Raw genomic sequence first — 16,891 nt, 5'->3', positions numbered from 1 at the left:
GGGGCAGAGCAGACGCGGTTCCCTGATATTCAGGGGCGTTGCTCGTCGCTCCTGTCCCCGACCAGCCGTCCTCCTTCCGCCGTGGCAGGTGGGGGACAGGTCTCCCCCGAAACTCCCACCCGAGGTGCTCTGTGCTGCCCAGCCTCCTGGGCCCGCCCTTCCCTCCGCTGCGGGAGGGTGTGTCTCTGACCCGCCCCGCGGCGTGGGGCTGGGGAGGGTGAAGGTTGTGGAGAGAGGAGGGGGCACTTTTTGGCATTCCTATCCCTTCCCATCCCGCCCCTCTGGTCTCCCGGGCGTGCATGGGGGTTGGTGTGGGAGCGAGTGGGCTCTGGCCTGGCGGACATGCAGTGGAGGGTGAGTGGTGCTGGCCCATAGAAGTGGTAACAGGATGGCCTGGCCGGTCCTCTGTCATCTGCATTTATACCCCGTGTACCCCCCTCCTCAGGACTGCAGAAGGGCCCTGGGGTTTATTTTATCTCTGTCTAGAGAACAGCCCTGGCACTGAGTTCAAATCCAGCCCTCCTCCAGTGAGATGAAAACGCCCACCATCCTGGCTGCCCGCTTTGGCTGCCCATCTGTCAGTCTACAGGGGGATCCAGGTGTTCCCATAGCTGCCCCCCTTTCCTTCCCTGTGCTGGGCTGGCCAGACATGTCAGGGGTCACGGTGGAAGAAGGAAAGGCCAGGGACCGTGTCCTGACTCACCAGCAAGACGACTGTGAGTGACCTAGCAGTTTCCAGAACCCACGCCAGGGGAGCCCACCCACGCCCCTTCTCTCCCCAGTCTGCCCCACTTCCTGGTTTGAATTCCTGCCTGGGGAGATGTGGGTGAGAGGGTAGGAGTACTATAGGCTATTTTTTCAAAGAAAAACAAAACCCCAACAACAATAAACATCTCTTGGGGGAAAAAAGGTAATAAAGCTGTAGAAAGTCCCCTGCCCAAATAGAAGTCCCCATGGGGAGGAGAGGGCACCTGCACTCCACCAGATTCCTGGCACCGACCATTCCTCTGTCTCCGAGCACTTTGACTCTGTCTTTAAACATCCCGTGGGGAGACCCGGCTTGCGGATGGGCTCCGACAGGCTTAGGGAGGGGACTGACTCTCAGACACCCTGTACCAGCCCCAGCCCATGGCTGCCTAGAGGCCACCTTCCGGGGGGATGGGGGGAGATGTGCTCTTCACACAGGTTTTGCTTAAGCGTCTTTTTTCCCCTCTTGGATCAATCCTATTCCTCCGCTTGCAGTGCCTTGAGCTCGGGTTGGCCGGCCCTGTGTGGGCGACTTGCAGGGAGGGGGTATTCTGAGCCCCAGTCACTGTCAAGTGTTGCAGATTTGAGGGGACAGAGGGGTCAGGGCGCCTGATATAAGGCAGGGCCGACTGGGTTAGGTGGTTCAGAGGGCACTGCAGGCGGCCGTGGCCCATGCTGACACCCACACATGCACGCACCCAGTCCCCATGGCTCTCAGCCGCCGCCTGCTAACCAAAGAGAACCAGCACTCCAAAGAAAACCCGTGTGGACCTCCCCCTCCCCAGAGCAGGGCCTGGAGTGCACCCCAACTCGCTCAGCCCTGACGACACAGGTGGGGCCTCCTGTGTGATGCCCAGAATGCGCGTAGGCCTTTCTCATGGTCGCCATTCATTATCAAGTTTGCTTTCATGAGTTACGCGCTCATTGGCCACGGGCCATCTGCACCCTTTGGATGGGTCTGTGGAGTGACATTCCTGGCCTCGCAGCTACCTCTGTCCTCCAGGAGGGGCCCAAGCCCTAGCGACCTGCCCTTTTGGAAACATCCAGGCTCCTACCCATACCCACCCCTGGAAGCTGACACCGCCCTGCGCAGTCCTTGTGTGTGAGCTCAGTGAGAAGGCCTGTTAAGGATGCAGGTTCCTCCGCAAATTCGTGCATCTTGATTATTTACAGAATCCAAAAGCCGGGGGTGATCTGTTAAACAGGAATATTCCAACAGTCGTTTTTGTTTGGGGTTTGGTCACATTCTCCTGTTTCCCCTTTTTGGTTGCAGTGTTGGGCCCCTTCTGTTGACATGATGGAGAGGAGGGGGCCAAGGTCACTGGGTCACTCAGCTGGCCTTGAGGGAGCATTTGTCTTCTGAGGCCTGAGACAGCCGCTTCACTGTTCGCTGTCCCTTAACCTTCGCTGGGGCCTCCTGGGTACCAAGCAAGTGAGGCATTTTCCTGCTCAGCAACCACTTACAAGGGGAAGCCTGCAGGCTGAGGTGTGGGTACTGGGGACAAGGCCTGAGGACAGCTGACCCCTCTGGCGGGGCCTGTGGGAAGGGCATGTGGGTCCAGCACTTCTGACAAATTCTGGATCTGGAAGCGGTTCTTGTGCTGCTGGGTGAGCCACTGTTTCTTCGCGGAGGGCCTCACCTGCGTCCTAAATCCTGGACCCCTCAGCCCACCCACAGAGTTTGCATTAAGCAGAAACCTTAAGTCAGAAAGGAAGTGGCCAGGGGGTAGAGCAGTGCTGTTGTTTTGCTTGGGATGGAATGGTTGGTTTGACCACCGTCCCCAGGCCTCCAGGCGCTGTCTTCTCACCCAGCATCACTGAGGCAGCCTTCCTGCTTTCCAGGGTGGAGCACACTGCCCTGGGGCCTCTGCCCCCAGGCCCTCTCCTTAACCAGTTGGCACTCAGTTCCAGCCTCAAGTCCTGGGCTCCTTAAAATGGAATCGGGTGGTCTGTCACTATGGGGTTTGCAGAAAATGCTGTTAAAACCAAGACCCCAGCTGGACTGAACTGGCTTAGTCACTGCCTCTCTGCTGTGTGGACACTGCCCCTCTGCTACACTGCCAAGGCCAGCCTAGAGTCCTGGCTTCTCTGCCACCTCAGTGCCCTGTGTGCCGGCCAGGGGACTGCCCTGCCTCTGCAGCCACCGCATGCTGGGGACTCACCTGGAAGGCATCGGTGAAGCCCCTGGCCACGGTGGGACCAGCGAGGAAGTGATAATGAAGTGCACAGACCCAGGGATGCCATTGGGAAGGCATTTATTTTTGTGAAGAGGCTATAACATTAGCATTTAAATATCCCATTCCCTTCTCTCTGCCTCTCCCTCCCCAGCTCCCCCTCCCTCTTTCTCTCGCCTCCTGGAGGCCAGCTTCCTGAAAGGCCTCACCTTGATCAGCTTGTCCTGACCTTTCACCTCTGGCCTCGAGGAGAGGGCAGAAAGACGTGGCTTGGGAGACGGAGGGGAGGCAGAATCCCATTGTCCTGCATCACTGTGAGGGCCAGGGCCTGCTCCCGGAGACATATTTGCTGTGCGTATTGGTGGTTCTGGTACAAGCCTGCTCTTAAAAACAACTCCGTTTGCATGTAACTCACTCATTCTTACCAGTCTCCTGCCCCCTGCTGGCTTTGTGAGGGCTCCAGCCAGTGGTCTTGTCAAGTGTGGGGGGGCCATGGGCTCCTCTGTGAGCTTCTGGAGATCTTGAGATGCTGCCCCTGTGAATACCCCCAACTCGGGAGAGAGCAGCCCAGGTGCCAGTACAGTCAAACTCCCCGCTCACTCTTGTTAGCAATAGTGACTCAGAAGATTGGGCTGCTTCCAATTTCACCAGAAAGAGACCCAGGGCCCCCTGTGGTCACATTTTCTGCCCCAACCGTTCTTGGGGTTACAACCTCCATTTCTGGCTCCAAAAGAATTTTCCCCACCCGAACCCCAATACTAAATGGATCCATGATAATTAAAAGAAGAGAGAAAAATATTTTTGTTAGGACAGACCATCGTAGATTTTTAGCAATGTGTATCTGTGTGTCCTTCACAACTTTTCCTATTCTGCCTTTTTTTCATTTTCCTTTTTTAAAAAATATTATGTACTATATTTTTAGTCTCAAACACACTATATATTATATATATTTAATTTTTATATATAAATATAAATGTTCTAAAAAGTACCATGTTTTGTGTTATTAATGCATGAACAGCTCCGGATACTTCAAAGCTTGCCTGATTTGGGGTGAAACGGTCCAAATGTTGGGAAAAGATAGGAGATTTTTGGGTTGAGATCGCAGACATCGTATTTGTGTCACCTCCAGGCCATGGGCAAGCACATTTTATCCAGCAGTTTGTGACTTGCAGAACCCTGAAGCCAACTATGGCAGTTCAGGGACAAACAGCTCAAGCCTCCGTGCTTTGGGGACACAGCACCCAAAGGCTCTATGCCAAGTCTGATTATGGGATTGGAAAGGGGGAAACTGAACCAGGGATCGAGATTCCAAAGGATGTGCGAGTAGGGGTGGGACAGGATTGGGTTTGCTGATTAAAATGCAGTGGTTTGGTAAAAAGCAAAGTTACCATGTCTCAACCTTTGAACTTGTAGTGAAACAAAATGAAAAAAACAACAAAAAAATGGTGTACACACAGAAGCCATTCTACTGAGAAATTGGATTGGAAAGGGGGAAACTGAACCAGGGATCGAGATTCCAAAGGATGTGCGAGTAGGGGTGGGACAGGAGTGGGTTTGCTGATTAAAATGCAGTGGTTTGGTAAAAAGCAAAGTTACCAGGTCTCAACCTTTGAACTTGTAATGAAACAAAATGAAAAAAAAACACAAAAAAATGGTGTACACACAGAAGCCATTGTGCCGAGAAATCCCAAATTCTCCTATTTTGGTAGAGATTGTAAGGATTTCTCTTTGCTCATTTTACAGGATAATTTTTTTTACAAAGTTGTTTTCTTTGTTTGTTTTGTTAATCCTCACCTGAGGGTATTTTTCCGTTGATTTTTAGAGAGTGGAAGGGAGGGGGAGAGACAGAGAGAAACATCGATGTGGGTGAGACATATCGATTGGCCTCCTGCACACACCCCAGCCAGTGATCCAGATTCATGCCCTTGACCGGAATCGAACCTGGGACCCTTATAGGCCGATGCTCTATCCACTGAGCCAAACAGGCGAGGGCAGATAATGTTTTTGAAAGCTATAAATCACCAGAGAGATCCAAAGGGCTTGTTGTTTTTCTCATCCAGTTACCAACCAACCAAACTAGAGCTGTTCCACAGTAGCCTCTTTGCATACAGGACATGGGACATAGAGACAGAGAGGGATGAAAGCTGAAAAGATACTTCTGAGGTAATGCCACCCATTCCCAAGAAGGTTGGCATCCATAGCCCCGAGCTACTGCTGAGGGAGGGACAGGGAGCTGTGGGGCTGCAATTTGGAGGCCTGTGTCCAGGACCAAGAGCCTGTAGGTAGCCCAAGGCAAGTCCAACCTGTTGGGAAAGAGGCCCAGGTACAGGGGGAATCTTGAGGCTGTAGCCAGGTAAGTTGAACTGGCACAGGTAATAGATGGCATAGTAGTTGGAATCCAAAAGCAAACGGAATAGGGTAATGGGGGCGGGGGGCAAACAGGAGAATGCGCCAGTTTATGCAAACATGGAGGCCCAGGTGAATTCTGTCAGGCCAAGGAGTGTTAGCTAGGATGCTTCCTGTGCTGTGTCCTAGGCCAGTGATGGCGAACCTTTTGAGCTCGGCGTGTCAGCATTTTGAAAAACCCTAACTTAACTCTGGTGCCTTGTCACATATAGAAATTTTTTGATATTTGCAACCATAGTAAAACAAAGATGTATATTTTTGATATTTATTTTATATATTTAAATGCCATTTAACAAAGAAAAATCAACCAAAAAAATGAGTTCGCGTGTCACCTCTGACACGCGTGTCATAGGTTCGCCATCACTGTCTTAGGGTGTGTTTTATTCCTCGCTGCATCCCCAAGCCCAGGATAGGGCCAGCGGGCACCTTAGGACAAGTTTGTGAGCTCCGTAGGGCCCCACAGGAGGCTCCAAGGAACCAGGCCCCCTCTCTTCTCGAGGCACAAGACAGGCCACAGGAGCGCCCTCTCTTCCCGAGCCAGGAGCCCAAGCCCCTCCTTTATGTCATCCTAGACCAGTGGTTGGCAAACTGTGGCTCGCGAGCCACATGCGGCTCTTTGGCCCCTTGAGTGTGGCTCTTCCACAAAATACCGACTTCTGCGCATGGGCCATGAAGTTCCAATCGCACTGTACGTGCGCACCCGCACGTGGTATTTTGCAGAAGAGCCACACTCAAGGGACCAAAGAGCCGCATGTGGCTCGCGAGCCGCAGTTTGCCGACCACTGCCCTAGACTGAGCACAAGTAATGACACCAACAACCCCTTTGTCACCATTCTTTGCAGCTTTAAAAGCCACCCCCTGAGGAGTTAGTCTGCCCTAGGCACAAACATGCACCTGTCTGCACTTTTGCACCAAAGTGTGAAAGTTCAAGGTCCCCAAGAAACATGAATTCCCAAAGGATCCCTTCATTCTGCCTTCCCTTTCACCTCCCGACATTTCAACACAGTCGATGGAATTGTGCCTTGTTTGGAGTAACCCTTGCCCTTCCCTGCCCCTCTGTGCTTTTGGCCAAGCTCTTCCCTCAGCCTGGAATGCCCAGGCCCTTTCACCTTTTCATTTTCACATTTTACTCCCCTCACTCAAAGGCCATCCCCTTCCAGGAAACCTTGCCTAAGTCCCAGGACAGGTGGGCGGAATCCTGCTTACCTCACTTACACTTGTCTGATTGCATCACAGGGGTTTGTGTACAACACATTAGCATTAGCACTTTCTTCTTAAAATAAGGGCATTTAAAGGCGGAGAGCATGCGTCATTTATTTTAGTATCCTCATCGTCCAACAGAGTGGCATATAGCTGCTCCGTATGTGCTAGAGGAATGCAGGGATGGAGGGAGAGAGAAAAAAAGGGGGAGGAGGAGGAACAAACCCATAAATGCAATGCATCAAGGCAGTTTAACCCAGGAGTCGCCTGCTTGATGAAGCGGTATAGCCACACCGATAGGCTTGTCCAGGACTTACTAATACTGGGTTCTCCCTCTCCGAGTCCCCAGGCAAGGCCTACCTGACTAACCTGGGCCAATGTACTATAAAGAGAAGTAACGTGTTAGTTCCAAACCAAAGCATGCAATCGCTAGTGCGAGACCTGCCGGCTCTTCGCCATAGCAACAGGAGCTCATTATTCCAGGCGGTGCAGCTCCATGATGGTGGGTCCCTCTCTGCCCGGGATCCCGAGGGACTGAGGGAAGCGGAGACCCGCTGCCAACCCGTGAGGAACATGTACTTTGACAAAGAAATGAGTCTTTGTTTTGTTAACATACTGACGTTTTGGAGTGGTTTGATGTTGCAACATAACACATCCTGATCAATACAGAGCGTCACCGTCTGCTCCTACCTGGCCTTAGGTAAGTTACTTTACCTCTGCATCTCACTTTTCTCCTCTGTGAAATGGACCGATAATAGCTCCTATCCCATATACTAGTACAGTGCTTAGCCAATTTCCTAGCACAGAGGTACTCAGTACACACTACCTTCTGTTAGCCTGGAGGGGGGTGGAGGGGAGTGGGTATTTCCCCCCTTCCCCTTGGCCCCTTTTCTTTTCTTTCTTTTAAAATATATTTTTATTGATTTCAGAGAGGAAGGAAGAGGGAGAGAGAGCTAGAAACATCAATGATGAGAGAGAATCACACCCCACACTGGGGATCAAGCCTGCAACCCAGGGGATCAAGCTCACAATACGGGCATATGCCCTTGACCGGAATCGAACCTGGGACCCTTCAGTCCGCAGGCCGATGCTCTATCCACCGAGCCAAACGGGCTAGGGCTGCACCTTTTCTTAGAGACATCGTGAAAGATGTCAACAATTGTCCAGGAGTTATGAAAAGGGCATGAACTCTGGTTAAAATCCCAGCAGTGCCTCATGGAACAGCAGGTCAGCACACCTTTCTGAGCTTTTTCTTATTTGTGAAATTTGTAAAAGTGTTGAACACCCAAGGAGATGAGATAGACAAGCACCCTTTGCCAATGACCAAGTGCTACTCAAATGGGAGTTGATTGCTTTGGTCTATTAACACTTTGCACCACCCCAACCCCAGCCCGTCTCCACTCTGCAGCATCCCACAGCGCACAGCTCACTGCCACCAGCACACTCTCCCCCCTACACACGCCCGCTGTGTGCCGGCAGCTCAGCGCTGACCTGATAGGAGAATGTGCCCACCCAGATGAGCACAGAGTCTATCTCATCAGCCCCCAGGGTCCGAAAACCAAAAGACCAGCTCTTTGCAGAGCAAGATTCTGGGGGAGAAGAAAGATCACTTCATGGCCACGCACTTTCCCATTTCCTTCCTCATGTAATTAGCTGCAGAGTGGTCTCCTGGGGAGAGCAGAGCATCCACTCCCAGAATCGAACCCAGGAGCGTTGTCTGCTTTCCTTCCCCACACAGTACTGCTCCCCTGATGGTCGCTATGCAAACACATTCTGCGTTCATTGGCAAACAGGGGAACAGTTCATATTTTGAGGCTCACATTAATGCGTTACCTCCCCAAAGGGCAGTGGTGGGGTCTTCTTTTTAAACAGTATCATGCCGATATCCTGGTCTGGCACCCCCGTCATGCTGGAGCCTGACGGATGACCAAACCTTGTCTTCTCAGAGCCCTCACCGGAAGAGATGCTCAACTGTAGATGCTCAACAATCTCAAAAGTGGAAGGCACCTCTGGGGCCTCCTGGCCCAGCCATGGACCCAAGGCAGGAGCCCTCCTTCTGCCTCAGGGACAAATGGGCTCTGCATGGAGCCATCGGGGGACGCGGACAGCAGGGAGGCTTTTCATGGCGTTTGGACTTTGGAACCTGCATGTGTTCCTCACTCAGTCTCCTCACTTACGGAGATCATTTCTTCATTCATGCAAAAACTATTTATTGACTATTTACCATGTGTTTACTGCTATTCCATACCCTGGGGTTACAGCAGAAAACAACACAAAGTCCCTGCTCAAATGGCAGTTAACACTACAGTGGTGGTGGGTGTGGTGGGCAGTTAGGCAGGCCTGAGCAGAACGAGGAGGAGGGGCCAGGTACAGAAGGTCACGGCAGAAAGCCCCAGGTGCCTAACAATGGGCAAAACTGGGAAAACTAGGACCTCACCCCTGGGGTGACCTTTCCTCCCCTAGCATATCGCTGGTCACGTGGCTTAGACCCTCTGACCTTTGATATTACTGGTCATGCGGCTTGGACCCTCCCCTTATCTTTCCTCCTTTGGCATGTTGCTAGTCATGTGGGTTAAACCCCCACAGAAGGGGGAACAAACAAGAGAGCCTGAGAACAGCCCTTAAGCATTAACCCCTCAGGATAATGCCTAGGCCTTAGTTGTGTTTCAGCTCCAGGCCCAGAAAAGCAGAAAACCAGCCAAGCGACCCCATGGCTGACCTCAGGACCAGCTGCCTTGACTGATGACCTCTGCCCTGGTGCCTCTCAATCAGCAGAGACCGAGACCCCGAAAGGACACACCTGAAAAGCTGATGGATATTCTGTTGAGATCCTCCCCTGAGACCTCCAGACAAATACGCTCAAGACGGAGAAGGCGCACAGCTCTCTATGGAGCACGCCTGCGCCTCTCCCCCAGGTGTTTTCCCTGCCCCTCTTTTCCCCAAGCTCTAACTGCCCTTCTTTTGCTTCTGTAACTTGTTTCCTGAGCCAGTTTCCTCTACAGTTCACTTTGTCTACTGCTGTGACTTTCTAAATAAACTTTCTCTTATAGTTTGAGTCTTGGCTCTGAATTCTTTCTTAGCCAGAACTCCAGTACCAAGGTTGCTAAACCCAGGTCTTGACTCCACCAACAGTAAACAAATAAAGTGTGCCAGATAGTGGTAAGAGTTGTGGAGAGACACGGGGCAGGTGGGGTAGATGGTGAGGGATGGTAGGAAAAGGGGGTGTGCTCTTTTACGTTGGGTGATCAGAAAAAGCCTCTAAAATAAGAGGACAGGGAAGCTTGGGGAAAGGATTCTAGGTAGAGAGAATAGCAAGTGCAAAAACCCAGAGGCAAAAATGAGTTCACAGGGCAGAGGACCAGCAAGGAGTCTGTCTGGGGGACTAGGAAGAGGCGGCAGGAAATCCTGTTAAAGAGATGGGGATGCCCTAACCAGTTTGGCTCAGTGGATAGAGCGTTCCAGAAGCAGGCTCCGAGAGATGACGCTGGGCCCCAGGGGAGAAGGCTGGAGTCCTAGGAATATTTAGTGCCACATGAGCGCTTCCGGAATGTGACTAACCCAGACAAAGACAAGGGCCAGTGTGGGGAGACAGGAAAGGGCCCTCGGAAACCAAGACAAGAAATGTCTTGGTCAGAATCTTCTCCCGTCCTCAGCCCTTTCCTGGGCAAGTCCATCCAGGCTGTCCCTGAGTGGAAGCCCCTTCATAGAACCAAGTCTCCTCTGTGTGGAAGGAGGGACGCCCCCTGGCATGTTAGCCTGTCCCCAGGTCAGGACCACCCCTTCAGAGGGCGGCCTTGGACCCTCCTGGTGGGCCCACGTGAAGGGGCTCTGGGGATCCTGACTCTGCTGTGTGGGGAACACCTTCCCCTCCAGGCACAGGGCCCACATCCTGCTGGAGCTTCTGGGTCAGCTCCTTGAGTCAGAAGCTGACACCTGACTGGCCACTGAAGCATGTCCTGAGGACTGAAGACCCGGATGCACCCAGGACAAAGGATTAGCTGAAGAGCCTGGCACTTTTAAGCAAATGAGGAGACTGAGGGGAAACCACATAATAGATGTTATGAGTGATCTTCTGAAAAAAGGAAATAGATTTGTAGGCTCCAGGCTCAGAGAGCAGGACCAAGACCAGGGTAGGGGCTCCTGAGAGCCAGGATTCCGCTTGTAGGGCAGTCACCTACATGATGTGTTCATTCCTTCCTTCCTTCTGAAAGTAACTATTTACCGAGCGCTTATCCTGTACACTGTTCTAGTCTCCGAGGGTTCACTTGTGAACAAACTGACAACAATCTCCACCCTCACGGGGCTTCCATTCTAGTGGAGGAAGATAAAGCCATAGGCGTGATAAATAAGTAAACCACATAGTACTTTACGTTCTGCCAGTGGATGTCTCCCCTCCCGCGGTCCTCATGTCTAAGTCAGTCCCCCAAAAGCTGGAACAGCTGTGGGGAGCTCTTCAGCAGAGCTTTGAGCTTTGAAACAGCCGATGGGAGTCGGAGGAGCCATCCTGAGCCATGGGGACCCTCACAGGCTGTGGGGACGAGAGACCCAAACACCAAGGGCTCTGGAGGCTCTGGTTTGTCATGAGGCCACTGGGGGAGGTGGATGCAGCCATATGAGGGCCCCAGGGGTGGACGGAAGAGTGAGGGACTGAGAGGGCTGTCTCAAGAGAGAATTCCCAAAGCCCTGGCGCCCACTTAGCGGGGGAAAGGTTTTGTCGGTGGGTGTGGAAGATGACCCTGGAGAACATCACCGAGGGGCTGTTGTGAACAGCGTGGGGAGACTGAAGTGACTGAAACCACGACTGGCCGAGGCAGTGGAAAAGAGAGGCTTTGCTCTGGTGACCTGTGATGACCGTGACTCTAGGCAAGGCTGTCGTTCAGAAGCACCACACAGCGAACGGCCGCAGCTGTGGAGGGAGGAGGGCCCTGTCTAAGCAGACATGGCCAGTGCTTCCTCTGGCCAAAGTGGTTCTGGAAACCTCGGTGTGGCTCCTGGAGGTGGTTTTGGTGGGAATGACAACCTTGGCCGTGGAGGAAACTTCAGAGGTGGCAGCCGGGTGGTGGTGGATATGGTGGTGGTGGCATGGGGATGGCTGTAATGGATTTGGTAGCGATGGAAGTGGTTTTGGAGGTGGCAGACGCTACAATGATTTTGGCAATTACAACTCTCCATCTTCAAATGTTGGACCCACGAAAGGAGGAAACTTTGGAGGCAGAAGCTCGGACCCCTATGATGGTGGAGGCCATACTTTGCCAAACCACGCAACCAAGGTGGCTGTGGCGGTTTCAGCAGCAGTGGTAGCTGTGGCAGTGGCCAAAGGTTTGAATTACTGCCAGGAAACAACGCTTAGCAGGAGAGGAGAGCCGGAGAAGGGCCAGGGCAGCCACAGGTTACAGCGATCAGCCAAGCACAGAGGTGGCAGGGCCTACCTACCACAAAGAAAACCTTGGCCGTGGAGGAAACTTCAGAGGTGGCAGCCGGGTGGTGGTGGATATGGTGGTGGTGGCATGGGGATGGCTGTAATGGATTTGGTAGCGATGGAAGTGGTTTTGGAGGTGGCAGAGGCTACAATGATTTTGGCAATTACAACAATTAATCTTCAAATGTTGGACCCATGAAAGGAGGAAACTTTGGAGGTAGAAGCTCTGACCCCTATGGTGGTGGAGGCCATACTTTGCCAAATCACTAAACCAAGGTGGCTGTGGCGGTTTCAGCAGCAGCGGTAGCTGTGGCAGTGGCCAAAGGTTTGAATTACTGCCAGGAAACAACGCTTAGCAGGAGAGGAGAGCCGGAGAAGGGCCAGGGCAGCCACAGGTTACAGCGATCAGCCAAGCACAGAGGTGGCAGGGCCTACCTACCACAAAGAAAACATGGTTTAGACAACACTCATGTGAATGAACGAAAACCTCAAGGACTATATTTGTGACTAATTGTATAAGAGGTTATTTTCGTTTCTTTCCTAAGGAAAATGTAACGCATTCCAACAAAGGGTCTTCATGTAGATTTTGTTTTTGGTTTTTTGTGGGTTTTTTTTTTTGCACCCATGCTGTTGATTGCTAAATGTAATAGTCTGATCAGAATGCTGAATAAATGTGTCTTTTAAAAAAATTTAAAAGAAAAAACCTTGGAAGATAATTCTGGAATGACAAAATGTAGTAAGTCAAGCCATATGAAATTGCGCTTCTTGTAGGTCAGATATGGTTGAACATCAGGAATTTTATATGGTTCATCCTAATAGATGGGAACATGCTCAATTATTAATTTGCTATTACCACTTTCTATTACTTACCAGGATTAATGGGAATGCATTTCTTCTATTGAGTATAAACCTGTCTCAATAGAAGAAATTTTCACCCAATGGCTCTAATTCTGTCTTCAGGTCAATACTGAGTAGTGGAGGGAAGAACCTTCCCCAAGCAGCCCTTTTGATATGGAAACAGAGTTGGCATGATGCCATGTCTCTTCTGAGTGAAATATTTCTGATTCTTCATTTATTTTATGATACGGTTTCTTGACTAATCCTCATCTTGCTCACTTTACCTTCTGAGTGAGTTTCAATCAATTGGGAGGACATGGCAGCGTTTTCCACTGTGCCCACTGGTCGGAAGGAGAATTCCCCACCTCAACCCACTAAGGTTCTGTCAACCGATGGTCATTACAACAGGAATCCAGACTTGGGGTGCAACGAAGAAGGAAACTTTAATCAGCTCAATTTTTACAGCTAGGCTTTGAGGTGGCCCTGGGGCCAGGCGCCTCTAAGGGTAGACAACGCTGCTATCTGCTCTTCTCTGGTCCATGCTGGTCTATGCTGTGGTCTGGTCCATTCTGTGCCAGTCTGCTGTGGCCTGTGTTGGTCTACTCCCCTCTGCTCCTGTGAGACATCTTTGATGTTTCAACTCAGTCAAGGAAACACAGTCTTCAGTGAACAGGGAAAGTGGCTGCCAGAGCCAGAGCAGAGCTGGCTTAATATAGACAAAGGTCCCTACACGCTCCCCCCCCCTCCCTTGCCAAACCCATCCCTGATTGGACGGCTGTCATGCAAATAAGGACTCCAAATCCTCACAGTTTGATTGGTCCAAAAAGCACTTTCCTGATTGGTCAGAATGGAGCTGCTTTGATTGGTTGGTGAAGAAGCTAACGGGGATATAGCTCACAACTCTAATTGGATGGGGAAAACCTCAGTCTTAGTCTTTAAAATAGGATTCCAGGAACTCCCTTATAAGGGCTGGCTCAGGTGGCAGAAAGTGCAGGCAGAAAGGGCAGTGCAGAGGCTGGGAGTCCAGTGCAGGCTCATCCATGAAGTGCAGTTTAAATGAGAGCCTCTGCCAGGCTCTGATTTTTTTGTTTTGCTTTGAAATTTGAGCCCAGTTAAACCACCAGGATCCCTTTTTAGTAGGCATCTTCTTTCTCAGGGTCCACAGTTCTCTGTGCTCCTAACCTTCAATAACTCTAGACACTGTCTTCTGGCTCTTCCCCAGGAGGGAGTGGTGGCCCTTTAACCTCCAATGGCCCTGAGAGCCATCCCCTCCACGGCAATGGGTGGTGGTGCCAGACTTTCTGACCTAAATCCCTAGAGGTAGGATAAGAGGGGTTCCCAGGTCCAGAAGCTTGGCTATGGCCAGGCTGGCACCACAACCTATGTCTTTTGTATGTCCAAAAACTTGGAGTGCCCTGTGTGCTGGGCCTTCTTGGAATTAAAACAAAAATTATTGATTTCAGAGAGGAAGGGAGAGGGAGAAAGACAGAAATATCAATGATGGGAGAGAATCATCGATCGGTTGCCTCCTGTAGGCCTCCAACTGGGAACTGAGTCTGCAACCTGGGCATGTGCCCAGACCGGGAATGGAACCGTAACCTCTTGGTTCATAGGCTCCTGTAGGCCTCCAACTGGGAACTGAGTCTGCAACCTGGGCATGTGCCCAGACCGGGAATGGAACCGTGACCTCTTGGTTCATAGGTTGACACTCAACCACTGAGCCACACCAGCCGGGGTCTCTTCACTTATTAAAACAATTTTTTTCATGCCTGGATCCTGGCTCTTTGGTCCTGGCTACATGTCACAAGAAGAAACTGGAGTCCCAGACTCTGCTTGGAAAGGGCAGCCCCCTCAACAAGGTAGGAAAAGACAGACCTCATGGCTCACGAGCCATCCCTTTCTTATGGGGAGACACAGTTCCCCAGTGCTGGGCACAGGCTCCTCTTGGATTTAAAGTCTCCATCCAGGTAAAAGGATCTCAGGAAATATTGGAAATCTGGTGAATTGAGGAGAAAAGCCTGGGTTCGTGTTCAGGCACATGGGCTGGTTGTGCTGGTCTGCTTCAGGGGTCTGCGGTGTGTCAATAATGCTGAAGTCCCCAGAGGGCAGGAAAGTGCATTCACATTTTTATCTGTCATAAATCAGAGAATTTCTAGGACCAGAATGGTATTGTCAAAGGCAGGAGATTAGACCCCTGGGGTCCATGATACTGATGTATTTTAGGGGTGCCAAACTGGAGGAAACGAAGCAACTTGGATTTTTAGGAGAGTATGTTTCTAATGTTCTACACCAACTTTTCATTCAGGACACGTGGCTTCTGCATCTCACATGCCCATGGCGGATGGATGGCCAGAGGAAGAATCTAAGCTCCTGACCCCAGGCTGTTCCACCGCAGCTTATTTCCTTCGCGCTGCCACTGACTCATTACACCTCTGACTCCTCTGGGCCTCCGTAACCACAGCAAACAAGACTTGACACACCCTCATTTAAAGAACCAATCAACGTGGCTGGTGTGGCTCAGTTGGTTGGAGCGTCATCCCGTACACCACAAGGTGGTGGGTTTGATTGCTGGTCAGGTCCCATACCCAGGTTGCGGGTTAGATCCCTGGTCAAGCATGTTTGGGAGGCAACCAATCGATGTTTCTCTCCCTCTATTTCTCTTCTCCTCTCTCTCTCTCTCTCTCTCTCTCTCTCTGTCTGTCTGTCTCTGTCTCTCTGTCTCTCTCTCTTTCACTCTCAAATCAATAAAATTTTTTTTTTTTAAACAGTCAATTAGCAGTTATTTCCTCAGGGAAGTCCTCCGCCCATCATCCCTTGTCATCTCATAGGGCCCCTTCTCGGCCTCTCTCCCTCTCCATGTGCCCAGGGCAGCTTACCAAGGTACTGAGAGTTTAAACAGGAATTGAGGTGCCAGCTGTAAAGGAAACCCTTCCTTCTCCCCACAGTATGGTCACCAGCTAATACCTAATCCATTCGCAGCAAAGCATCTTTAGACCCACAGCCTCTGCCTCTCGCACCTCTGCTGACCCACCCGAGCGCACTACACTCTGTCTTCTGCTCCTGCCAAACCTCCAAACAGGTCTTGCTCCAGTTGCCAAACCCAGTGGGCACCTTCTAATGATTTTCTTCTGTTACTGAATCATTTTTCGAACAAAAGTCAAATCACAACTTTCATGCAAATATAAAGTGAACATGCGTCAAAATTGGTGTTTAATCATTTAATTAATGAGAGATCCAGTACAATGTTTTAACCGGTTCAAAGAAAAATTCAGAATACCACACTGATATGGGCTAACCAGGAATTCTGAAGTGAATTTGCCAGTAAATGTAAAGCTGATCTGTCCCCAAGGCACTCATCAATTGCACACTACCACAAACAACTAATTTGCATTTCTATGGACAAGAATCATTTTCATGATCAGTTTTTTACAACTTACAGGATTGTAAAAGAGCTGATAGACCAAGGCAGAAATCACCTTGATGGGAAAGTTAGACAGAAGAACATCTATTCCCCCACCCCCTTTAAAGTCTTTCTGACACTCCTTGACTTTTCTGCAGCATTTAACACCAATGATAGTCAACCTAAGAAATGCTCGAACCTGTAGAGAATCTTGATGAGTTTCTGTGAGCCAAACTGACGACAAGTGCTGGAAAGCAAAACCTCAAAGAATTGAGAAAATGCTCTGGGAAATGGCAGTTCTGCACTCGGCTTTATACATTACAATCAAAAGAGAAGTTGTTAGTGGGTTACATGAAATCCATTGGTGATAGACTAGAGAGGCGGGAGAAAGCAAAGTGGGGAAACCTCTGGGTTTGGATAAAAAGCAAAATGATAGACACATTCCTTCTTTACACAGGTGGGTACAGGACAGTTAACAGTCAACAATGAACATAACTGTGACAATGAGTGGATTTGTGTCTCCCCTCTGGTGTGGTGCCTGTGCTGGGAGGGATCTGACAAAAGGGAAACTCCTTTGTTTTTGTGAAGGCATGTTTATCAGGTATGTTATCCTACAGGCAACAAGACAACAGATAGTCTTAACTACTGTGAAGATTGACCCCTGCCTTAGGACATGGCTAATCTCCGTGAACTGCTTTTAGTTTTAAA

At 50.6% G+C, this 16,891-nt stretch overlaps 1 protein-coding gene across 1 annotated transcript in view; it reads left to right on the top strand.

Moving 5' to 3' along the window:
• KIRREL (kin of IRRE like (Drosophila)) overlaps positions 1-1,768 on the top strand; it is a gene marked incomplete at its 5' end in the record, with an annotated part of 21,161 nt that extends 19,393 nt beyond the window's left edge. Inside the window, one exon of the mRNA XM_005884961.1 lies at positions 1,751-1,768. Coding sequence (XP_005885023.1) covers positions 1,751-1,768 — 18 coding nt within the window. The remainder of the gene's footprint in view (positions 1-1,750) is intronic.
• Between the last annotated feature and the right edge of the window lie 15,123 nt (positions 1,769-16,891).

This window comes from Myotis brandtii, unplaced genomic scaffold (assembly GCF_000412655.1).
Source record: "Myotis brandtii unplaced genomic scaffold, ASM41265v1 scaffold882, whole genome shotgun sequence".
NCBI lineage: Eukaryota > Metazoa > Chordata > Mammalia > Chiroptera > Vespertilionidae > Myotis > Myotis brandtii.
This window is presented reverse-complemented; position numbering and strand designations above follow the sequence as displayed.